Raw genomic sequence first — 25,103 nt, 5'->3', positions numbered from 1 at the left:
TACTTGTTATGCTTTCGCCGAAAAGCTGTATTGAAATCTGACACGCCAGGTGGATTAACAACAAGCTAAGCTGTGTTTTGCTATATTGCACTTGTGATTTCATGAAAATTAAATATGTTTAGTAATTTAATTTGAATTTGGCGCGCTGCAATTCAGCGGGTGTTGATGAAAATGATCCCGCTAACGGGATGGGTGCGTCAAGAAGTTAAGAGCTGCCTCTCATGAGCATTTCTCCATTGGGAAAGAGATAATCTTTCCTCAATGGGACTACTTTGTTCAAAGAACCAATAACTTGGGGCAGGGACCAAGCTAAAAATGTAGGTGAATAGAGCTAGTCTCAGAACCAATCAGGGCATTATACTACATCAACTGACACGAGACGCATACAACTGACACCGGTTTGGGGACAGTCTATCACTAGAAAGAATGGTGGAGTGTCTCTCACCAGTAGTGGGGTTGGCTAAGGGGTTGGGTTTCCTCTGGATACCACGTGCTGTGCCAGTGTCCTCGTTTATCTGCTGCATAGAGTTGAAGTCAATAGTGTAGACGCGGCCCAGGGTGGACAGGCTGATCTCGTCCTCTCCGTTCTGGTGGGCCGTCTGGAGAGGAAGAGAGAACCAGACACCCCCAGACGTTAGTGTAACACTGGGCTACACAGGGGATTCACACAGCTCACAACATATGAAGAAGGTCTACTTTGTTATAGTATAGGTAGGGCCAAGAGTTTTCCCGGACAACCTGAAGAGAAACTCTGGGCCCCAAGTCTGGATGAAAAGAAAGTCCCTAATAATGGAGCGGAGCAGCATGTCTGTTCTTTACCTCAATGATGCGACTGTCGATGCGGTTGTAGGGGTGCCACAGGCCCCGGTCGTCCCTCCACTGCCAGATGGCCCCCTCTGTGGCCTGGGCACTGCCCTTCTTCAGCATGAGGTCCACAGCAAAGATGCCCTCTCTAGGAAGGCAGGGCATCAGCTCGCTGGTGGTGGGGGAGACAACAAAAAGACAGTTAGCAAAGTGCATCAGTAAACTTCGCAAACAAGGCATGTGGTGAGTGCATGGAGGCTGCCATCTTTATGTACGTCCACCATTGGGGCAGAAGATGTTGTTGTAACGTTGAAAGCAGCAGCAGAGGGGTTTCCTTACCAGATGAGTGAGGTGAGTTCATAGAGCTCCTGTGGGCTCCGGGGCACCAGGTCAATCTGCTCCTGACAGCTACCGTTGGCCGCGCCGCACAGAAGGAAGCGCAGAGTCTCTGCAATATCTGAACAAAGACAACGTCCCTAGTACACTCTTTCCACAGGCAACTGGCTTAGACACAGTCAAGGACTTTAGCCTTGGAGGCATTTAGACTGCCATTATATATTTCACTTCCCCAAGATTTTGTAAGCTGCATTGTTAGGCTTTTTCAAGTGAGAAGGGTAAATACGCACAGATAGAAAGCGTGTGTGTCGGTCTGTGAGCCACTCACTCTGCTTCATGAGCTGCACGGCCAGACAGGGGCAGTTGGAGCACATGAGGGAGAACATGCGCACCACCATAATGAACATGCCCGAGCTGAGCACAGGCGGGGTGACCACCAGCAGCTGTTGGATGTTGGTCAGCAGGTCCCGCGAGGCCACCTGCTGCAGCAGGTTCTGTGGACAATGGCCATACAGAGGTCAAGGGTCAGTCATCGTGATGACATCATCATGGGTCTGCTCGGGAGGGTGAGAGATGTTAGAGCCATAGAAATGTGTCAAGTAGAACCACCTCACTCACCTCCTCGTGTTGAAAGTTATCCACCAGTCTGGCAAAACAGAGACAAGTACTTTCGACAGATTTCTTATCCTGTACGTGGGGGGGGGGGGGGGGGGGGGGATAACCACATTAGACAACTGACGCGTTTTCACAGGTAACATGCCACAGACAACACCAACCTCACCTGCAACATAGAGCATGTAAAAGGTGAACGTGTGTGTACCTGGTGTGTGAGTCTCTGGGTCAGCAGTGGCAGAGAGTCAGAGACAAAGTGGAACTCGTCAGGGGTGATGCTCTGGCAGCAGTTGGCGGCAATGGCCAGGGCGTTCCTCTGGGCGTTGATGCTAAAGAACTCCAGGTACAGCAGACAGTCAGCCAGGCCACCCTGCATGACACAAGAAACACCCCACAGTTATACACAAGGATAGGGATAGATGGCACATATGGGGACAGATTTAGATCTTACAAAATAAAGTGAGACAGGAGGGAGGAAGGGGGTCCCACAAAATGTGTGAATACAAAAATGGCTTTCATTCTACTCCGTTTAATTTCTTAACTTCTTATGGATGGGGGGCAGTATTGAGTAGCTTGGATGAATAAGGTGCCCAGAGTAAACTGCCTGCTACTCAGGCCCAGAAGCTAAGATACGCATATTATTATTTTTGGATAGAAAACACTCTGAAGTTTCTAAAACTGTTTGAATGATGTCTGAGTATAACATAAATCATATGGCAGGCAAAAACCTGAGAAAATCCAACCAGGAAGTGGGAAATCTGAGGTTTGCCTATCCAATATACAGTGGAAATTTGGTCCGATTGCACTTCAAAAGGCTTCCACTAGATGTCAACAGTCTTAACCTTGTTTTATTTAGGCTTCTACTGTGAAGGGGGGAGAATAAGAGCTGTTTAAGTCAGGTGTCTGGCAGAATGCCATGAGCTAAGTCATGCGCGCAGCAGTGAGAGCTAGCTGCATTCCTTTTCATTTCTAAAGACAAAGGAATTGTCCAGTTGGAATATTATTGAAGATTTGTTAAAAACATCCTAAAGATTGATTCTATACATCGTTTGACATGTTTCTACGAACTGTAATATAACTTTTTGGACTTTGTCTGGACTAAGTATGCCTGCGCCTCATGAATTTGGATTTGTGAACTAAATGCGCTAACAAAAGGAGGTATTTGGACATAAATTATGGTCTTTATCAAACAAAACAAACATTTATTGTGGAACTGGGATTCTTGGGAGTGCATTCTGATGAAGATCAAAGGTAAGTGAATATTTCTAATGCCATTTCTGACTTCTGTTGACTTCACAACATGGCGGGTATCTGTATGGCTTGTTTTGGTGTCTGAGCGCTGTACTCAGATTATTGCATGGTGTGCTTTTTCAGTAAAGCTTTTTTGAAATCTGACAGCGGTTGCATTAAGGAGATTCCATGTATAACACTGGTATTTCCATTAACATTTATGATGAATATTTCTGTAAATTGACGAGGCTCTCTGCAAAATCACCGGATGTTTTGGAAGCAAAACATTACTGAACATTGCGCGCCAATGTAAACAGATTTTGGATATAAATATGAACTTTATTGAACAAAACATACATGTATTGTGTAACATGAAGTCCTATGAGTCATCTGATGAAGATCAAAGGTTAGTGATTCATTTGATATATTTCTGCTTTTTGTGACTCCTCTCTTTGGCTGGAAAAATGGCTGCGTTTTTGACTAGGTGCTGACCTAACATAATCGCATGGTATGCTTTCGTCGTAAAGCCTTTTAGAAAGCGGACACTGTGGTTGGATTTACAAGAAGTTTATCTTTAAGATTGTGTATAATACTTGTATGTTTGAGGAATTTTAATTGAGATTGCTGTTTGAATTTGGTGCCCTGCACTTTCACTGGATTTTCTATCCAAATGATATGCATATCCTAGCTTCTGGGTCTGAGTAGCAGGCAATTTAATTTGGGCACGCTTTTCATCCAAAATTCCGAATGCTGCCCCCTACCCTAGGGTAAAGCGATATTCTTATTCATACAAACACAGAGTTGGCCTTCAACACTGAGGGATCTCTGACCAAATTGTTGAAATCAAAATGGCTTCCGTTAATCTTTCCATCCCTATACACAACATTTAAATTACTACATTTATGCATCACTGCACAACAGGGTTTCTGTTAAGTTAAGATCTGGCACCGGACAATGTGACCGGGATGATTTTAATTAAACATCCATTTGAGAATTTACTAGACCCATATGCATTGGGTGGATAACCCATCAGGGCTACCCCCACGCTTCTCAGAAGGACATATCTAATTTACATTATGTCATTTGGTTACATACATTCCTGTTAATGCATGCCATTGAAGGCCAAAATGTCAATATTTTAACCTTCTCTTAAATTTTTTATTTATTTTTATGGTGAGTGAGCATTGTGCCCTTTCCTGTCCAATGATGTCTAGACATTTATGTTGGTTGAGCACATTCTACTTCTTTCCAAACGCACGTATTAGTCATTTACCATTCTCATTCTCCTCTCAGCAAGCTATTTGAAAAATCTTTCCAACAATCTCCCCTTCGATAATCACCAATCCCCAGTGTGAAAGATCAATGGAAGTTATAGGCCTACTGCTGCATTGGCCTTTAGGCTATTTCTAGTTCTTTAGCTGTCGACGGATCACGTGGTAGTCAATGTGTTCATAAGGTAGAGCCTTAGTCGCATTATTTGACTTCTTAAATGATTCATTCAGATTTTTTATGAGTAACCACGTGACAATAATTGAGAAACAAAAACGTAATACTTTAAATGACTGTTCCACGAAAATGCGCATATGAACATAACTGGCATGCAGAACAGTAGAAATGGTACGACACAAACTTCCCAAACTTGAAACTCACCCACCACCTATGATGTCTATAGAAAATAATTGCCTCCATGGTCAGATTTTGACAAAAGGCTACTTTGAAGCAAGGTAAGCCATGTCTCATTAAATAAAAACATACAGGATTCAAATAATTTCAAAAAACATACTGCCTCTAGCTCACATTGTAAAGTGGTACAGTGGGGCAAAGAAGTATTTAGTCAGCCACCAATTGTGCAAGTTCTCCCACTTAAAAAGATGAGAGGCCTGTAATTTTCATCATAGGTACACTTCAACAAAGACAAACAAAATGAGGAAAAAAAATCCAGAAAATCACATTGTAGGATTTTTAATGAATTCATTTGCAAATTATGGTGGAAAATAAGTATTTGGTCACCTACAAACAAGCAAGATTTCTGGCTCTCACAGACCTGTAACTTCTTCTTTAAGCTCTAGTGACAACCCATCCCGTGAACGGGACTGTTTTCATCATCTTACACTAATTAGCATAACGGAACGGACAAATCTTCCTAAAAAAGATTTGTATTCATGAAAATCAAAAGTGAAATATATTGGAACACAGCTTAGCCTTTCGTTAATCACCCCATAATATTGACAGAAACATGGCAAACGTTGTTTAGAATCCATCCTCAAGGTGTTTCTTATATCTATCCGATAATATATCCATCGGGACAATTCCTTTTTCTCTAGGACCGATTGGCTACCTCTGCACTTTACGCAAGAATCTCTCTCGGAGCCACCATGTGACCACTTACGCAATGTGCCCCCATACGGCTATTCTTCAACAGAAATGAATAACACTACGTCACAATGCTGTAGACACCTTGTGGAATACGTAGAAAGCGTAAGCTCGTTGATGGTACATTCACAGCCATACAGGGAGTCATTGGAACGCAGCGCTTTCAAAACCTGGGGCACCTCCGGATTGGATTTTTCTCAGGCTTTCGCTTGCAACATCAGTTCTGTTATACTCACAGACAACATCTTTACAGTTTTGGAAACGTTAGTGTTTTCTATTGAAAGCTGTCAATTATATGCATATTCTAGCATCTTTTCCTGACAAAATATCCCGTTTAAAACAGGAACGTTTTTTTTCCAAAAAAGAAAATACTGCCCCCTAACACCAACAGGTTAAGAGGCTCCTCTGTCCTCCACTCGTTACCTGTATTAATGGCACCTGTTTGAACTTGTTATCAGTATGAAAGACACCTGTCCACAACCTCAAACAGTCACACTCCAAATTCCACTACGGCCAAGACCAAAGAGCTGTCAAAGGACACCAGAAAAAAATTGTAGACCTGCACCAGGCTGGGAAGACTGAATCTGCAATAGGTAAGCAGCTTGGTTTGAAGAAATCAACTGTGGGAGCAATTATTAGGAAATGGAAGACATACAAGACCACTGATAATCTCCCTCGATCCGGGGCTCCACGCAAGATCTCACCCCGTGGGGTCAAAATGATAACAAGAACGGTGAGCAAAAATCCCAGAACCACACCTAGTGAATGACCTACAGAGAGCTGGGACCAAAGTAACAAAGCCTCCTGCAGTGCCAGACGTGTATCCCTGCTTAAGCCAGTACATGTCCAGGCCCGTCTGAAGTTTGCTAGAGAGCATTTGGATGATCCAGAAGAAGATTGAAAGAATGTCATATGGTCAGATGAAACCAAAATATAACTTTTTGGTAAAAACTCAACTTGTTGTGTTTGGAGGACAAAGAATGCTGAGTTGCATCCAAAGAACACCATACCTACTGTGAAGCATGGGGTGGAAACATCATGCTTTGGAGCTGTTTTTCTGCAAAGGGACCAGGACGACTGATCCGTGTAAAGGAAAGAATGAACGGGGCCATGTATCGTGAGATTTTGAGTGAAAACCTCCCTCCATCAGCAAGGGCATTGAAGATGAAACGTGGCTGCGTCTTTCAGCATGACAATGATCCCAAACACACCGCCCGGGCAATGAAGGAGTGGCTTCACAAGAAGCATTTCAAGGTCCTGGAGTGGCCTAGCCAGTCTCCAGATCTCAACCCCATAGAAAATCTTTGGAGGGAGTTGAAAGTCTGTGTTGCCCAGCAACAGCCCCAAAACATCACTGCTCTAGAGGAGATCTGCATGGAGGAATGGGCCAAAATACCAGCAACAGTGTGTGAAAACCTTGTGGAGACTTACAGAAAACGTTTGACCTCTGTCATTGCCAACAAAGGGTATATAACAAAGTATTGAGATAAACTTTTGTTATTGACCAAATACTTATTTTCCACCATAATTTGCAAATAAATTCATTAAAAATCATACAATGTGATTTTCTGGATTTTTTTTCTCATTTTGTCTGTCATAGTTGAAGTGTACCTATGATGAAAATTACAGGCCTCATCTTTTTAAGTGGAAGAACTTGCACAATTGGTGGCTGACTAAATACTTTTTTGCCCCACTGTATGTGAAGAGCTGATAGGCTGTTGCCTGCACTTGAATGGGAGGTGCGCTTCAATTACAAGTTAATAAAAACAGCTTGTTTTAAAATCGTGCACCAAAACTGTTAACACGCGATTGCATTTAGAATTGTTGCAAATAGGGTTTATAAAAGCTTGTTTTATTCCAGCAGCAACCAGCTGAGGAGCTGCAGGTGAAATCCTGCTCAAAATAGACTGTACGCGGTGATAGTTGTGTTGGATAAACAAGATACATGACTAATAAATACACAGGCCAATTTAATAATAACAAATATGTAATTAACCTTTAGACTGATAAGCATAAGTCGACTGTATTTCAATCGACTGATATTTCAATCAATTAATAAAAAGCATTATTTTGCAAGTGGATTTTTTTACTCCAGGTCTTTTTGGCAGGCAAAAGTTTCATTTATCGACCCCCCCCCCCACAAAAGCCGCCTATTTCCGGCTAACGGAAAACCTGTTGCACAGCTATCTTACAGCCACCACCGTTAACACTTATTTTAAGGTGAGCCAATGAGACCCGTGTAGGGAGCAGAGATGACATGAGAGAGAGAGAGAGAGAGAGAGAGAGAGAGAGAGGCAGAGCTGAGCCACAGGTGGGAGACAGAGGGAGAAACACTTACAGCCTGCAGGATGGCTTTGCTGTGACGCCTTGACAACATCTCCAAGGCAGTCAGGGCCTGCTCTGCCACATCAATGAATTGGATCACCTGAAGCTGCAGGCAAAGAGGAGAGAGATAGATCCATTAGCATAGCCACCACCGGTTTATGACCGCATTTGAATGAAGACGGAACAACCACATGAGAGAATGACAGAAATGGAAGACAAGAGAAGAACAACGTGTGGGTTAGAAATACTTGGGGTGCATTCAGAAGGCATGAACTGGTGAGACATGTTTTCAAAGGAATAGGTAGTACTTAAAATTTTATGAGAATGTTTCAGTTTCAAAGCGTGTGTTTAGTGCCTACTGAACCTGAGCAGAGGGGGTCATCCTACCTTTTCCAGGAAGACAGGGATGGCGTCCACGACCACAGCAGAGGACCGAGGCAGCGCCTCCATCATGTAAGTGAGAGCACGGGAGGCGTGGTTCATCTGAGCAGAGTCACGGGTTAAGATACAGTTTTCACAAGAATAACCACAAAGCAACCATGTTGGCTGGAACCATACAGTTAACACTGCTCAGGTATAGTTTTTTGCAACCAAATGTAACTAGGAGACAGGGTGCAGTGTTGCACATTCTCTGCGAAACATTTCAGCACCTGCAATGTAGGCCTAATGTCATGGTGAAAATCAAATATCACTGCCCCCCCAAGGATAGAAGCTTAGGATACTCACAATGTCAAAATTATGCTCCATCTGCAACAATGTGATCTGTGAGGAAGAGGGGAATAAGAGACTCCAATCAAATCAAGACCGTGTAAAATGACTTAAGACAAAAAGGTGGACAAATAATTGAGTGACTCACCAGAGCGGGCACCACGCTCTTCACAGGGAAGCCTCCTAGCGTCTCCTCGTTGCCCATCACCAGCAGCTGGCACATCTCGATGGCGGCCTGGAGCTGCTGGGACTCGTCACCGGTGGCCTGCAGGCCCTGCAGCAGCTGCTGAGCTTTGGAGCCTGGGAGGAGAAGAGGGATAAAGCAGGTCAGAGTAGACTGAACAGCAGGGCCAGTATTCACGTGCTGATATAGGATCAGTTTAGCCTTTAAGATCAAACTGAATAAGATTATATGGCGAGGGGATCAGACCCTAGATCAGCACTCCCCTGAGAAACTTTTTTAACATGGGACCTGCCAGGAGTGCAGTGAGCATACACTTGGATTACAGTTGAGTCAATAGCGGGTTAGAAGAATAAAGAGACATAAGTGAACTCAACACCTCCCCTGAGAATATAAACATCTTGCTCACAGTTAAGTGGTAATTAAATGCATTCTGGACACAGACAAAGTGTAGTACTTACTGGCTCCACTGCCTATGGTTCTGTGAAACAGCTGGGACATACGGGGTCCCAGGGGCCCAAAGAGGTGTGGGGGTAGACCCCTGGCCTCCAACAGGGCTGTGAGGAGAAAACAGCCAGGTTAAACAACAACCAAAGACCCAGCAACACCAACAGGGGCTGACAGGGAACTTAGACAGGAACATTGGCACCTGTATCAATTTGTGTATGTATGCATGTATGTTTTTTAAAACTTCCACCCCCTTTTCTCCCAAAATTCATGGTATCCAATTGGTAGTTGCAGCGATGAGACAAGACTAACTCTCGTACGGACTTGGGAGAGGCGAAGGTCGAGAGGCATGCGTCCTCCGAAACACGACCCAACCAAGCTACACTGCTTGTTGACACAATGCCTGCTTAACCCGGAAATTAGCCACACCAATGTGTCGGAGGAAACACTGTACACCTGGTGACCGTGTCAGCGGGCATGTGTCCAGCCCGCCACAGGAGGCGCTAGAGCGCGATGGGACATTTTGCTGTCCAAAACCTCCCCTAACCCGGACGACGCTGGGCCAATTGTGCGCCGACCCATGGGTCTCCCGGTCGCGGCCAGCAGCGATAGAGCCTGAACTTGAAACAGGCTCTAGTGGCACAGCAAGCAACTGCGATGCAGTACCTTAAAATACTGCGCCACTCAGGAGGCCCCTGGAACCTGTATCTAAGGAAAGCTGTGATCATCGTACCTTGGAGTCTGCCCATTTCAGAGTCATCGGACTCACTCTCACCGGATGTGGTCATCCCTACAGCTCCGGCCACTGAACTAGAAGCTGGAGAGAGAGAGAAAGAAATAACTGTTACACCACTATTTTCATTATCAGAATGACAACCGATTTCTCTCATAAGGTAGGCCAGGTCAGTACAGGTGCATCAATGCTGGGACCGAGAGAAAGAATAACAGCTTCTATATCAAGGCCATCAGTGTTAAACAGCCATCACTAACACAGAGGCGCTGCTGCCCACAGACTTGAAATCACTGGCCACTTTAACAAATGGATCACTAGTCACTTAAAATGCCACTTTAATAATGTTTACATATCTTGCATTACTCATCTCATATGCATATACTGTAAATTATACCATTATTGCATCTGGTCTACGCTGCTCAGTCCTCATCCATATATTTATATATTATTATTCCATTCCTTTACTTAGATGTGTGTAATAGGTAGCTGTGGAATTGTTAGACATTGCTGCACTGTCAAAAACATAAGCACAAGCATTTCGTTACACTCGCAATCTGCTAACCATGTGTATGTGACCAATAAAATTTGATTTGATTTAAAGGGTTATATAAACCCAGGCAGGGCTAGTAATAAAGTCAATGATATTTTAGTATAGATGCACACAAACCAAGCAGAGGCTACACCAAGCTTTGGCTGGTTCCTATGCTTTTAAACCAAACACATACCAGAAATTCTTTGGATAGTCCAAATGTTTTGAGCCACGAAAGGGCCATGGGGAGAGAATCTCTACCACAAGCAGGTCATGTACCACTGAGTTTTGCCTGACCACGCGAGCTGAGAAGGAAAAACTCTGTGCCCTAGCAGCAGTAGGTACCTGTACCTGAAGCCCCCTGCGGGGCCTCGTCGGTGCGGGCGGCCGAGGAGTTGGCCCCGTCCTGGTTGTTGTCCGAGTCGGCCATCTTCTCTTGTCGGCGAGCGTCGGCTGCCCCGCGCTTGCCCAGGCCTGAGCCTCGCCGACTGCACAGACAGGGGGGGAGAAAAAGGCAGAGGGGGACAGTGAGTGACGGCGCAGCAAACAACTAGATCACAGAGCCCACGGTCAAACAAGACAGCACACAACTGACATTCCTGGTCATAAGGAACCACTGACTCACACTTACTCTTTCACAATGTGAACATAAGTTTACTAGAGAGTTGCAAAGGGTTGGAAATTTTTTGTGAATTTTGCTTAAATTCATTAAAAAAAATAATTAGCTTACAACAGTGAACCTTCTTTGTGGGATACACAAGGCAATTATAGGCTGTGTGGCATATTTTGGTTAAACTATCCCCAATTCAATGGAATTGCAACCCTCTGCATGCACAGTGCATTCTTCCATCACATGTACAGCTGATTCTCAAGATCTTGCACACCAATGAGATGCTATTGAGCCCACACTACTACACTGTCTGAGCCAAGAACTACATGCTTTCTGGTAAGTTTTGATTACAATACTGGGTGGGGTCAATATATTTTATATGACATGATTTTTTTGTTAGCTAGTAAATAGTAACCTACAGCAAAGTGTGCTTAAATCATTTCTAACTTATTAACAATTTCTGCTAGTTAGTTTTTGCTACCATGTGGGTTTTAGCTTGCGTGAGCCTGCTAACAAATGTTTCATTTTAAAACACCTTACAAAGAAGTTGTTTAATATAACTGCTTAACTTTTTATCTGTACATAGAATTTTATTGTTTTCTCAACTTTACAGGAAAATGCTATCTGATGTGTGGAGACATTTCACTGCAGCTAATGTAGAAGGAAAATGTGTACATTTGCAAATACTGTGCCAAATCATTTGTGAAGAATGCCACAAAGATGCAGAATTATTTGGCCAAGTGCATAAAGTTCCCTCAACGCTCACTCTGTCCTCTACTTCTATTCAAGGTGAAAATGATGAATCAGACACCTTATAGATAGCAACAGCTCATGGCAATCCTGGAATCAGAATTGTTTTTTTGACTGAATGGAGGAACGTAGTCCGAGAAATGCTGATGAATGTCTTGCTCAAGCTGTGTTTGCAACTGGTTCACCTCTGATGCGCGCAGGCGCATTGGAACAGATTTCTGAATGCTCTTTGCCCAACATCTACTAATTTGCTGGATGCAGAGTTTAAGTGAAGGTCAAGAAAGCCATAGAGAAAGCAGACTATTGCAATCATCTCTGACGGGTGATCAAATGTTGGTGGGCAAGGAAAAAAACTACATAATCGCCACCCCTCAACCAGTATTATACAAGAGCCTAGACACAAGGGACAACAGACACACCGGTCTCTACATTGCAGATGAGCTGAAGGCAGTCATCTATGACCTTGGACCACAGAAAGTATTTGCACTGGTGACAGACAATGCTGCAAACATGAAAGCTGCTTGGTCTAAAGTGGAGGAGTCCTACCCTCACATCACACCCATTGGCTCTGCTGCTCATGCATTGAATCTGCTCCAAGGACATCATTGCGCTGAAAACAATGGATAGACTCTACAAGAGAGCAGGAAATGGTTAGGTATGTGAAGGGTCATCAAGTTAAAGCAGCAACCTACCTCACCAAGCAAAGTGAGAAGAATAAGAGCACTACATTGAAGCTGGCCCAGCCACACCCATTGGGGTGGTGTTGTCATGTTTGTCAGTCTCCTGGAGGGGAAGGAGTCTCCCAGAAACGGCGGTATATACACAGTCTGCCGATATGGACAGCCCCATCAAGAGGATCCTCCTGCATTATGTATTTTGGGAGCGAGTGGTAAGCAGCCTGAAACTCCTGAAACCTAGAGCAGTAGCCAATGCACAGATTGAGGGAGATAATGCCATCCTGTCTGATGTTCAGACTCTGCTTGTAGATGTAAGAGAAGAAATCCGTACTGTCCTGCCCACTTCACGGTTGCTCCAGGCAGAGGAAACTGCAGTTCTGAAATGCACCAAAAAGCGTGAAGACTTCTGCCCGAAGCCCATACACACCTCAACATACATGTTGGACCCCAAGTATGCTGGCAAGAGCATCCTGTCTGGTGCAGAAATCAACAAGGCCTATGGTGGCATCACCATGTCTCGCCACCTTGGCCTGGATGAGGGCAAGGTTTTTGGCAGTCTGGCGAAGTACACATCCAAGCAAGGGCTTTGGGATGGAGATGCAATATGGCAGTCGTGCCAGCATCTTATCAGCCACTTGATGGAAGGAACTTTGTGGATCTGAGGCTCTTCCCCTGTTGCCTCCATCATCCTCCAAATCCAACCAACATCAGCCACTTCAGAGCGCAACTGGTCCTTGTCTAGGAACACACACACCAAAGCACACAACAGGCTGACCAATACAAGGGTTGAAAAATTGGTGGCCACCCGGGGAAATTTGAGACTTTTTGAGCCTGACAACAAGCCATCCTCAACCAGGTTGGAAAGTGACAGTGAAGATGAGTCCTCAGAGTCTGATGTTTAAGAAGTGGACATTGAGGTCCAGGGAGAAGACATGGAAGCCTGAGAGGAAGACATCCAAAGCTTTAGTTTCTAGACTACCATTCCACAGATGTATGTTGAAAATATTTTTGGGAGATGTGATGATCATTGGGGATCAGTCAATATTCCCCTTTTGTTGTTCTTTGAAATCATCCCACTTGAAGAGTCAACTCTTAATAAACCTCTTGGGTAGGGGCAGTATTTTCACCTCCGGATGAAAAGCCTGCCCAAATTAAACTGCCTGTTACTCAGGCCCATAAGAGGGGATATGCATATAATTAGTAGATTTGGATAGAAAACATTCAAGCTCCCAAAACTGTTGAAATAATGTCTGAGTATAACAGAACTGATATGGCAGGTGAAAACCTGAGGAAAATCCAACCAGGAAGTACTATTATTTTGAAAGGCTGTTTTTCTATTGAAAGCCTATCTACCCTTACAAAAACTTAGGACCCAGTTCACTATGGCTTCCTCTACATGTGGCCAGTCTTTAGGCATTGTTTCAGGCTTTTACTCGATGAGTGGACAGTGGAAATTTCCAGACATGAGCCAAGTGCGTGATCGGGAGCACACCTTTCACGGTTCTCCTTTTCTATTGACAAAGCTTTTGTCCGGTTGAAATATTGATCATTTATGACAAAAACAACATGAGGATTGATTTTAAACATTGTTTGACATGTTTCTACAAACTTTTATTGTACTTTTAAAAACTTTTCGTCTGGATGTTGTGAGCACGCATTGTGCCTTTGGATTACTGATCTAAAGGCACCAACAAAACTGAGTTTTTTTGGACATAAAGAGGGACATTATCGAACATTTGTCTAACATGGAGTGCCACCAGATGAAGATCAAAGGTAAGCGATTAATTTTAACGCTATTTCTGACACCTCTCCTTGGTTGGAAAATGGCTGTATGGTTCTGTGGCTAGGCGCTGACCTAACATAATCGCAAAGTGCGCTTTCGCCGTAAAGTATTTTTGAAATCTGACAGCGGTTGCATTAAGGAGAAGTTTCTTTAATCAAACGATTAACACTTGTATCTTTAATCAATGTTTATGATGAGTATTTCTGTAATTTGATGTGGCTCTCTGCACTTTCACCGGATGTTTGTTTTAGACAATGCATTTCTGAACATAACGCACCAATTTCAAATGAGGTTTTTGGACATAAAGATGAACTTTATCGAACAAAACACACATTTGTGTAACATGAAGTCCTGTGAGAGCCATCTGATGAAGATCAAAGGTAAGTGATTAATTTAAACTGTTATTTCTGACTTTTGTGAGCCATCTCCTTGGCTGGAAAATGGCTGTATGGATTTCCGTGACTAGGCGCTGACCAAACAACCCTTTTTGAAATCAAGATGTGGTTGGATTTACAATAAGTTTATCTTTAAAATGGTGTATAATACTTTTATGTTTGAGGAATTTTAATTATGGGATTTCTGTTTTGAATTTGGCACCCTGCAATTTCACTTGCTGTTGTCGAGGTGGGACGCTACCGTCCCACTGGTGCCAGACAGGTCAAAGTTACATTTGTAACTAAATTGTTTTTTACATTTCAATTGGAGGGATTTCATAATTTGCAATTATGTCTACTTATGATAAACTTTTTACCTTATGTTTGTCTCCACATGATATGGTCAATGCCCAATGCAACAATTTTTTTTTTTTTTAAATGGTATTAATATTCATTTGCATATGTTTCCATTAATTCCCATGGAAAGTTTCCACCACTGAATATTCCCCAAAACGTGCAGCCCTAATGTTCAAATACAAGCGAGCAGACATGCAGGTAACCACAACGAGCATGTTTACGTTCCTGAATGTCGTAACAGTCCAGGGGAAAATATAAATTTTAAAAAGTGATATATTCTGTTAACGCATACCAAAACAAAGTTGTCGACTCGTCTTATGTGACCACAGAAATTGTGAAAAAAAATTAACTTAATTCCATAAAGTGGGGTTTTGGAAGGAAAACTACCAGTGTATTTTTTTGTAATATTTGTTAGAAATCTGGAAACACTGGACATTTAATTTGAAGGAATAATCCACCCAAAACCACAAGTTCCTATGAGTTAGTGTTAAATAACACTAATAATGTGAAAATTCTGTTTTCGGCGATTACATTTTTCATTTTGTCATTATTATAAGGTTGGTAGCAACATGTGAAAAATGTTGTAGAAATTTGTTGCAGCGCAAGTCGACTACAAAATCAACAATGCAACGCTCTCTCTTGGCTGGCTATGTAGCTAGCTAGCAAATGTAGCTACACACGATAATATCAAAGCTAATATTATCATGTGAAGTAGTTAGCCAGCTGTAAAATTAACAATTAACATTTTGTTGCCTTACAACCTGGAATTAAAATTGATTTTTTGGGGGGGTTGGTATCATTTGAGTTACACAACATGGCTACCATTTAGAAGATGCAAAATAATATTGTGAAACAAGAAATACGACCCCCCCCCCCCAAAAAAACTTGAACGTGCATAACTATTCACGTTCACACCATGGGGAAGCCATAGGAAAAGGAATCTGGTTGCATACTGCTAAAGCAAAAACATTTAAATGTCTTGGAATGGCCTGGTCAACGCCCAGACCTCAATGACAACCTCTCTGGGATATGTGGGACGGTAGCGTCTCATTTGGCCAAAAGCCAGAGAAAATGCAAAGCCCCAAATTCAAATAAATTCCTATAAAAATCTAACTTTCATGAAATCACACATGTAAGATACCAAATTAAAGCTACACATGTTGGGAATCCAGCCAACATGTCAGATTTCAAAAAGGCTTTTCGGCGAAAGCAAACGATGCTATCATCTGAGGATAGCACCATATTAAACAAAAGAGAAAACATTTCAACCCTACAGGCGCGAAACAAAACGCAGAAATAAAAATATAAATCATGCTTTACCTTTGACGAGCTTCTTCTGTTGGCACGCCAATATGTCCCATAAACATCCCAAATGGTCCTTTTGTTTGATTAATTCTGTCCATATATCCAAAATTTCAATTTATTTGGCGCGTTTGATCCAGAAAAAAAATGGTTTCAACTTGCGCAACGTGACTACAAAATATCTAAGCTTACCTGTAAACCTTGCCAAAACATTTCGAACTACTTTTGTAATACATCTTTAGGTATTTTTTAAAGTAACTAATCGATAATATTGAAGTGGGGATGATCTGTGTTCAATACAGGAAGAAAACAAACTGACGCTACCTTTCTGGTCACGCGCCTCTAACAGTACACTTGAAGTGACCCTCGTTTTGAACAGGGTTAATTCTTCATTACACAAAGGAAAAACCTCAACCAATTTCTAAAGACTGGTGACATCCAGTGGAAGCAGTAGGAACGGGGTTTCGCCTGCTACATAAGTTCTGTTATACTCACAGACATGATTCAAACAGTTTTAGAAACTTCAGAGTGTTTTCTATCCAAATCTATATAATATATAATATGCATATCTTATATTCTGGGGATGAGTAGCAGGCAGTTGAATTTGGGCATGCATTTCATCCGGACGTGAAAATACTGTCCCGTCACCAAGAAGTTAAACAGCTTGGAAAATTCCAGGTAATGTCATGGCTTAAGAAGCTTCTGATAAAGCTAATCGACATCATTTGAGTCAATTGGAGGTGTACCTGTGGACGTATTTCAAGGCCTACCTTCAAACTCAGTGCCTCTTGCTTAACATCATGGGACAATCTAAAGAAATCAGCCAAGACCCCCCCCCAAAATAATTGAGGACCTCCACAAGTTTGGTTCATCCTTGGGAGCAATTTCCAAATGCCTGAAGGTACCACGTTCATCTGTACAATCAATGGTACGCAAGTATAAACACCATGTAGCCATCATAACACTCAGGAAGGAGACGTGTTCGGTCTCCTAGAGATGAATGTACTTTGGTGCGAAAAGTACAAATTAATCCCAGAACAACGGCAAAGGACCTTGTGAAGATGCTGGAGGAAACGGATACAAAAGTAACTATATCCACAGGTAAAACGAGTCCTATATCGACATAACCGGAAAGGCCACTCAGCAAGGAAGAAGCCACTGCTCCAAAAACGCCATAAAAAAGCCAGACTATGGTATGCAACTGCACATAGGGACAAAGATGGTACTTTTTGGAGAAATGTCCTCTGGTCTGATGAAACAAAATATAACTGTTTGGCCATAATGACAATCGTTATGTTTGGAGGAAAAAAGGGGGAGGCTTGCAAGCTGAAGAACACCATCCCAACCGTGAAGCACGGGGGTGGCAGCATCATGTGGGGGGTGTTTTGCTGCAGGAGGGACTGGTGCACTTCACAAAACAGATGGCATCATGGGGAAGGACAATTATGTGGATATATTGAAGCAACATCTCAAGACCTCAGTCAGGAAGTTAAAGCTTGGTCGCAAATGGGTCTTCCAAATGGACAATGAACCCAAACATACTTACAAAGTTGTCGCAAAATGTCTTAAGGACAACAAAGTCAAGGTATTGGAGTGGCCATCACAAAACCCTTATTGAGGGAAGCTGGTGGAGGGCCACCCGAAACATTTGACCCAAGTTAAACAATTTAACTGTTTGGGATAGGGGGCAGCATTTTCACATTTGGATGAAAAGCATGCCCAGAGGGAACTGCCTGCTACTCTGTCCCAGATGCTAATATATGCATATTATTAGTAGTATTGGATAGAAAACACTGAAGTTTCTAAAACTGTTTGAATGATGTCTGAGTATAACAGAACTCACATGGCAGGCGAAAACCTGAGAAAAATCCAACCAGGAAGTGGGAAATCTGAGGTTTGTAGTTTTTCAACTCTTTGCCTATCAAATATACAGTGTCTATGGGGTCAAATTGCACTTCCTAAGGCTTCCAATAGGTGTCAGGTTTTTAGAACCTTTTTTGATGCTTCTACTGTGAAGGAGTAGGGAATGGGAGCTGAATAAGTCAGTGGTCTGTCAGAGTGGCATGAGCTGGTCACACGCGTTCACGTGAGAAAGCTTGCGTTCCATTGCATTTCTGAAGACAAAGGAATTCTCTGGTTGGAACATTATTGAAGATTTATGATAAAAACATCCTAAAGATTGATTCTATACATGTTTCTACGAACTGTAATATGCCTTTTCACCTGGACCTGCCCGCGCGTCGTGAGTTTAGATTTGTGACCTGAACGTGCTAACAAAAGGAGGTATTTGGACATAAATTGACTTTATCGAACAAAACAAACATTTGTGGAACAGGGATTCCTGGGAGTGCATTCTGATGAAGATCAAAGGTAAGTGAATATTTATAATGCTATTTCTGACTTCTGTTGACTCCAACATGGCGGATATCTGTATGGCTTGGTTTGTTGTCTGAGTGCCGTAATCAGATTATTGCATGGTTTGCTTTTTCCGGGGAAAAAAATGAAATCTGACACAGCGGTTGCATTAAGGAGAAGTATATCTCTAATTCTGTGCATTACACTTGTATCTTATATTAAAGTTTATGATGACTATTTCTGTAAATTGATGTGGCTCTCTGCAAAATCACCGGATGTTTTGGAAGCAAAACAATACGGAACGTAACGCGCCAATGTAAACAGATTTTTGAATATAAATATGCACTTCATCGAACAAAACATACATGTATTGTGTAACATGAAGTCCTATGAGTGTCATCTGATGAAGATCAAAGGTTAGTGATTAATTTCCTCTATTTCTGCTTTTTGTGACGCCTCTCTTTGGCTGGAAACTGGCTGTGTATGTTTGTGACTAGGCTCTGATCTAACAATCATTTGTTGTGCTTTCGCTGTAAAGCCTTTTTGAAATTGGACACGATGGGTAGATTAAAACCTCTTCATCCTACCCCCTCCTTTTTCGAACATTCTGTTAAAAATCGCGCAACTTTTCAGCGTCCTGCTACTCATGCCAGGAATATAGTATATGCATATGATTAGTATGTGTGGATAGAAAACACTCTGAAGTTTCTAAAACTGGTTAAATCACGGCTGTGACTATAACAGATTGTGTGTTTCATCGAAAAGCGCAAGAAAAACTGCTCTCTGAAAGCTAAAAATAATTTCCATGCGTCACTTTCATGGGTTGTTAAAAGGGCACAAAATTAATTATGGACCTGCATGCAATTCCTACAGATTCCACACGATGTCGCCATTGTCGTCATTTTCCGGGGAGTTTTTTGTTGGTAAATCCAACTAACTGGATTCAATTTCTTCCGGTCTCCGCCAGGATGTTGTGAAGTGCACATTTTCAGCCATTGATTTGAAGACGAGGAGCTATTGAATACACATCGCCCTGTAATCATTTTGATAGATTATAAACGTTTACTAATACCTAAAGTTGGATTACAAAAGTATTTCGAAGTGTTTTGTGAAAGTTTATCGTCGACTTTTTTAATTTTAAAAAAATGACGCTGCGTTTTAAAACAATGTTTTTTTCTGAATTACACAGCTTCCATAGAAAGCTATTTTGGGTATATATGGACCGATTTAATCGAAAAAAAGACCCAATAGTGATGTTTATGGGGCATATAGGAGTGCCAAGAAAGAAGCTCGTCAAAGGTAATGAATGTTTTATATTTTATTTCTGCGTTTTGTGTAGCACCGGCTACGCTAAATCTTGTTTACGTCGCATTCAGGCATTTTGGGGTGTTGCATATTTGGGGTGTTGCTATCAGATAATAGCTTCTCATGCTTTCGCCGAAAAGCATTTTAAAAATCTGACTTGTTGGCTAGATTCACAACGAGTGTAGCTTTAATTTAATACCCTGCATGTGTATTTTGATGAACGTTTGAGTTTTAACGAGTACATTTAGCATTTAGCGTAGCGCATTTGCATTTCCAGGTGCCTACTTGAGACATATGCGTCTCAAGTAGGAGCAAGAAGTTTTAACAAGAAGTTTCTTTAATTTGGTGTATTGCACTTGTGAATGTATGAAAGTTATATATTTCGAAAAAGTATTTTTGAACTTCGCGTGCTGCCCTTTCAGCGGAATGTTGTCGAGGGGTTCCGCAAGCCATAAGAAGTTAAAGGCAATGCTACCAAATACTAATTGAGTGTACGTAAACTTCTGACCCACTGGGAATGTGATGAAAGAAAGAAATCACTATTATTCTGACATTTCACATTCTTAAAATAAAGTGGTGACCCTAACTGACCTAAAACAGGGAATTTTTTCTAGGATTAAATGACATGAATTGTGAAAAACTGCCTTTAAATGCATTTGGCTAAGGTGTATGTAAACTTCTGACTTCAACTCTGTGTGCGCACACACACACACACACACACACACACACACACACACAGATCATGTGACACTAATTAAGTCCACCTGTGTGGAGGACATTCAAAGAATCTGGTCTAACAAAGAGGATTTTTGTCCCAATTTAGGAATTTTAATAGGCTCACAACACGGTCAGAATTTTCAGGTTTGGAAAAATGTCTGCTAAATGCTAACTCCCATTTGTAGAAGTTGGTAGCATAGCTAGCCATATAAAATTGGTGGTGGTAGTTGAAGACGTTTTAATTGTGATGTAGTTGATTGGTGATGACATTAACATGTATTTGTGTTGACATCCACTCAAGCATTATACTCCGATTTTTACCCCAACAGTGTAAAATACAAAAAAAGCCTAAAAGTAGGCTAATTCTGAAGGGCAGCAATAAGGAGATTCTGAATCTTTCCCCCAGGGAAGTACGCGTGTGTGGTGTTGATATAGAATTTCCATGGTTTGGTCGAATTCCATAGATTCGTTACCGAATCTACGCTTTCCCAACGGCAAGGGCAAAGGCGAGGAGGGAGCGGAGAAACGTGCATTGTGCGATCTGGAGCGCAGGTAATTGTTTTAAAAGAGTTGGGGAATAACGCATTTCACATCTGCACTGATGAGATCCTTATGATAATGCATTACAACACGATTTCAAAGACTGATTTAACTTCTAACTTGACATGGTGAAAATAGTTATTTTACCAACTCATAGAACATAGACTATAGCCAAATTGACAGGTGTTTCATGTCTGGAGTGGATTTTCCCTTTTAAACATGTTATGACTGACAACACACTTCCGTAATGCACTGAAAGATTGACATCTCAGGGACAATTTCATTAGGTATTGCCAAGGAAGCCACCTACTTCCATAAAATATTGGATGTATTGTTAAATACTTTTTGTGAACACCGAAATACAACCGACTACAATTGACTTGGGTCTTTAGACTGGAGAAATTGAGAGATGACATTGAGAGCAGTGTGAGGCTGTAGTACCTGGTGCTGGCGCAGGAGCCCGTGGTCTTCTGACGTGTGCTCCGCCGAAAGCTGGGGAGCTCTGCTGGAGGAGACTCGCTGCGCTTCTTAGTGGACTTCCTCAAACCTGATGAGAGAAACAAGGAGCCAATGACTAAACAGCCAAGGCAAAAGAGGATAACTCACAGTGATAGCGCAATCTAACACCTCTAGTGGCCCACTATCAGGATAACCAGTTTATCCATCAGTTAAAAGGAATTATTTGTTTGCAAATGATTAAGCTACGCAGACGCACCTTTCTATAATGTTGGTTTAGTCTACAACCATTACTAACCAACTGGTGGCTTAGATATTCCAACCAACCTGAATGGTTTGGACAGTAATAACCAGTGTTTTTCCCAGTAGATAAACTGGAATTTCAGTTTAATACGTACAGTTGTTTTTTGTGTGATTTTTTTTTAACCCCAAACCTGGTTAACTGAAGCCAGCCACCTTGGCTAAATACAGTAGTAGTTAGTGGTTGACACGTGACATAACGGTCAAAAGCAAGGTCTGGTTCAGAGGGGGTCGGCACCAGTCACTAATAACAGTAAGAGCCACCCAGGGAGCACAGTCATACACTGACAGCTCTGGTGTTTCTCAGTCGAGAGCCCAGTGCCACTGACGCTGGGAGAGTATAAATAGCCTCTCTCTCACTAGTACAGACCTAGAACAGAACAACCTTCATGCTAAACCTGAGGGTCCCAACACAGAGTGCAAAGATATGACTGACCTTTTCCCAACACACATACAATACAGGGGCTGTCAGCAGACAAGTAGTCACAAACGCAACCACACACACCCCTCACCAATTAACCCAAGTAACACCACCAGTTCCCCAACAGAAGAATCCAAATGGCACTATATTGTTGCTACAGCAGAAAGCCTGTTGCGCGCCATCACAGCTACACCTCGTACTCCACCATGCATTCTGGCTTACTCACCATCATAGCAGCAGACTCCACAGAGACTGAGAATAGATGTTGAGTGTGTGTGTGACAGCGTGCACTAGAAGTGACAATCTGTGCCCCTCCCTACTTAATAAAAGTGTGTGAATCACTCTGCTCCCCTCCCCAGTGAGAACCTGACGCTTGCTAGTCAACCGGCAGGCAGGCAGGGCAGTCTGGTCAGGGCCTCTCAGAGCAGGCACATGTTTGGAGCTGGGCCCTGTGGCAGCGTGCCTAGCCTCAGTTACCATCTTAGATCCCCAACCCAGAACACATTGACCCACCGCTGAATCACTGATCATCTTCCACTCGCCCACATGCACTACATTCGTGACACATCCCCCCTAACCCACCTATGAGCTTTAAACTCAAACTGTATGAGACTTTGGACATTTGGAGCCATGCAGTCTTTCACTTCAAAACACACCACAGCTGCGGTCTGACCATCCTACACTACAACTCCCACAGCGCATCGCTGTGGTGTGACCTCCGTAACCTCAGGGCTGATTGTGTCTGATCTGAAAGCAAAAGTATTTTAAATGCCTCCGAGCACAATAGCTAGCCCTTACCACCTACCCAACACTTGAGGTGCTGTAGTTATTCAGTGTCCTTCCTTTACAAAATATCAATTTGTGCCACAGTCCAACAGGCTACAGTTGAGCCACCAGCCGAGTCACTACCCTGTGATGCTAATCCAGACACTAAACATTGAAGGGTTAGGGCCAAAAGGGAACAAAGACGACAATTGGGACTGCCTATACCAGTTACACTTGTGTCTGTGGGAGTTTATCCGCAAGGTTATGTCCGTGCATGTTTATGAGCACTGACTGTCTGAGCAGGGTTAATCCCTGCTTGGAGTGTGTGTGTGTGTGTGGTGGAGTGGATTGTGCCTGGCGTGAGAAGCAGTCACCCCGGCAGCAGCAGCAGGTCCCAGTGCAAAGTGAGTTTCTGTAACTGACGCCGCAACAGGGGTCCTGTCCCTGTGACATTTAATCCCGAAAAGTAACCTCTACCAGAGCCCCTACAGAGCACCATGCCAAACCCTCCAAAGACAGCAATGCTTTGACCCTGGCTGGCTGACCATTACAAATATGAGCACCCCAAACCCAACTCCCCCTTGGTTGAAGGGAAACGGTGCACAGGTATAAGGAGAGGGCGGGACAGACTCACTTGCTAGTTTGGCTTGTAGTCCTGAGGGCCCAGGTTTGGAGGAGGTCTCGGGCTTAGAGGAGCCAGGTAGGGACAATTTGGGCTTTGGCAGGTTGACTTTGGGACTGAAGCGGGAGGCCCACTCAAACTTGGACGAGACTGCAGCTTTGGCCTGCTCCCTGTCGCGGGTGCTTCGGCGTGGGGAAGGGCTGGAGGCGGAGCGGGAGCGACGTGCCTTGTTCTGGTCTTTGCCCTGCTTGAGCCTGGCGCCCTGCGTGGAGGTGGCACTGTTTGGGCCGGTGGAGGAGGAGGAGGAGGTGGAGGCAGAAGAAGAGGAGTCAGTCACGGTGCTACACCCAGCTTTGGCTGAGGCGGCCGATTTCGACGCCAGCTTGGTGGGTTTTGCAGATCTGCCGTCGGTACGGTTGGGGAGGGACCCAGCAGTGCTGCTCAGACCGGGGAGGGAGTCAGCCTTCTTCCGTTTCTGGGTTGGTGAGGCCCCAGAGGCCCCGCTCTTGCTGCTCTGGCCGCGGCCTGTGGGCGTGGGCAGCTCTGGAGCCAGGGGTCTCTTCTTGGAGGACTTGGCAGGGCCTTTCTTGGACTCAGTGGTATGGTCTCTGGGTGGAGGGTGGGATTTGGACTTTTTGGCTGGGGTGGGGGTGTAGGTGTTGTTGAGATCAGGTGCAGAACTTCTCTTCAACCCTCGGGTGGTGCCTTCACTCTTGGATTGGTGACCTGTTGGCTCTCGCTCGGATGTCCCTGCGGCGTCTGGGTCGTCTTGCAGCACAAATGAAGCCACAGACAGTGACAGACTGCTACTGCCAGGACGATGGAGGAGAGGAAAAAGAGAACCTTTTAGCACAGTTTCTAAACTGGAAAGACAAAGCGATCAAGTACAATGCTTCCATTCAATTAATTTAGGCCTAGAGTGAATAGCCAAGGGCGGAATAGATATAAAACAAACCATATTGAAAACACATTTTTATTTAAGCGCCATAGTCTAATTGTCAAAAGCAGACCCCACAAACACACAGTGAGTGCTAAGGAGAGAGGAGGGGTACCTTCTTGAGCTGTGCCCCCTGGACTGGCCAGAGGCTGAGCTGGGTGCGGCTTTGGAAGCCTTAGATTTAGGTCTTCTACTTTCAGGAGGGGAATTTGTTTTATGTTTTACCTGCTCTGACTGCAACCTGTAAGGTTGGGAATTAAAGAGCAAGTGAGTATGGGTTTTGCGTGATCACTCCATACCATGAATAAAATACTTAGTTATTCCCCTATCATTGTTCACCCATCCTGTACTGCTCCAAGGAATGCCTCTGTACAACACTGTGCAAAAACAACCTAAATGCAGGTGTACTGGTAGATTCATAAAAAATACCCCCCAATGCTTTTCCTTTCACATAAACACATTGGAAAAGCTTAAGAAATATTTTGAAACAGAATGAACAATATCAGCGCCAGCTCTGATAAGGTTTAGACCCGTATTAAAGTTAATATCAATGG

The 25,103-nt window shown here is 43.3% G+C and overlaps 1 protein-coding gene across 21 annotated transcripts in view; it reads right to left on the bottom strand.

The window, feature by feature from the left end:
• Positions 1 to 25,103, bottom strand: part of LOC139382795 (E3 ubiquitin-protein ligase TRIP12) — a 53,819-nt gene that overhangs the window by 20,690 nt on the left and 8,026 nt on the right. For 2 of the 21 annotated variants that reach the window (XM_071126985.1, XM_071126986.1), the window contains 16 exons: positions 24,665 to 24,790; positions 23,625 to 24,421; positions 21,491 to 21,595; positions 10,624 to 10,776; positions 9,750 to 9,833; positions 9,031 to 9,126; positions 8,537 to 8,688; positions 8,407 to 8,442; positions 8,068 to 8,163; positions 7,694 to 7,786; positions 1,961 to 2,122; positions 1,759 to 1,827; positions 1,469 to 1,634; positions 1,144 to 1,261; positions 820 to 976; positions 446 to 599 (listed from right to left, as the gene is read on the bottom strand). In XM_071126985.1, the coding sequence (XP_070983086.1) occupies positions 446 to 599; positions 820 to 976; positions 1,144 to 1,261; positions 1,469 to 1,634; positions 1,759 to 1,827; positions 1,961 to 2,122; positions 7,694 to 7,786; positions 8,068 to 8,163; positions 8,407 to 8,442; positions 8,537 to 8,688; positions 9,031 to 9,126; positions 9,750 to 9,833; positions 10,624 to 10,776; positions 21,491 to 21,595; positions 23,625 to 24,421; positions 24,665 to 24,790 (2,564 nt within the window). Of the gene's footprint in view, positions 1 to 445; positions 600 to 819; positions 977 to 1,143; positions 1,262 to 1,468; positions 1,635 to 1,758; positions 1,828 to 1,960; positions 2,123 to 7,693; positions 7,787 to 8,067; positions 8,164 to 8,406; positions 8,443 to 8,536; positions 8,689 to 9,030; positions 9,127 to 9,749; positions 9,834 to 10,623; positions 10,777 to 21,489; positions 21,596 to 23,624; positions 24,422 to 24,664; positions 24,791 to 25,103 lie in introns of all 21 variants that reach the window. The other 19 variants (XM_071126998.1, XM_071126999.1, XM_071127000.1 and 16 more) reach the window with 16 other exon arrangements.

This window comes from Oncorhynchus clarkii, chromosome 24, assembly GCF_045791955.1.
Source record: "Oncorhynchus clarkii lewisi isolate Uvic-CL-2024 chromosome 24, UVic_Ocla_1.0, whole genome shotgun sequence".
NCBI lineage: Eukaryota > Metazoa > Chordata > Actinopteri > Salmoniformes > Salmonidae > Oncorhynchus > Oncorhynchus clarkii.
Note: the sequence above shows the minus strand (reverse complement) of the source record. Positions and strands in the feature narration are given on the sequence as shown.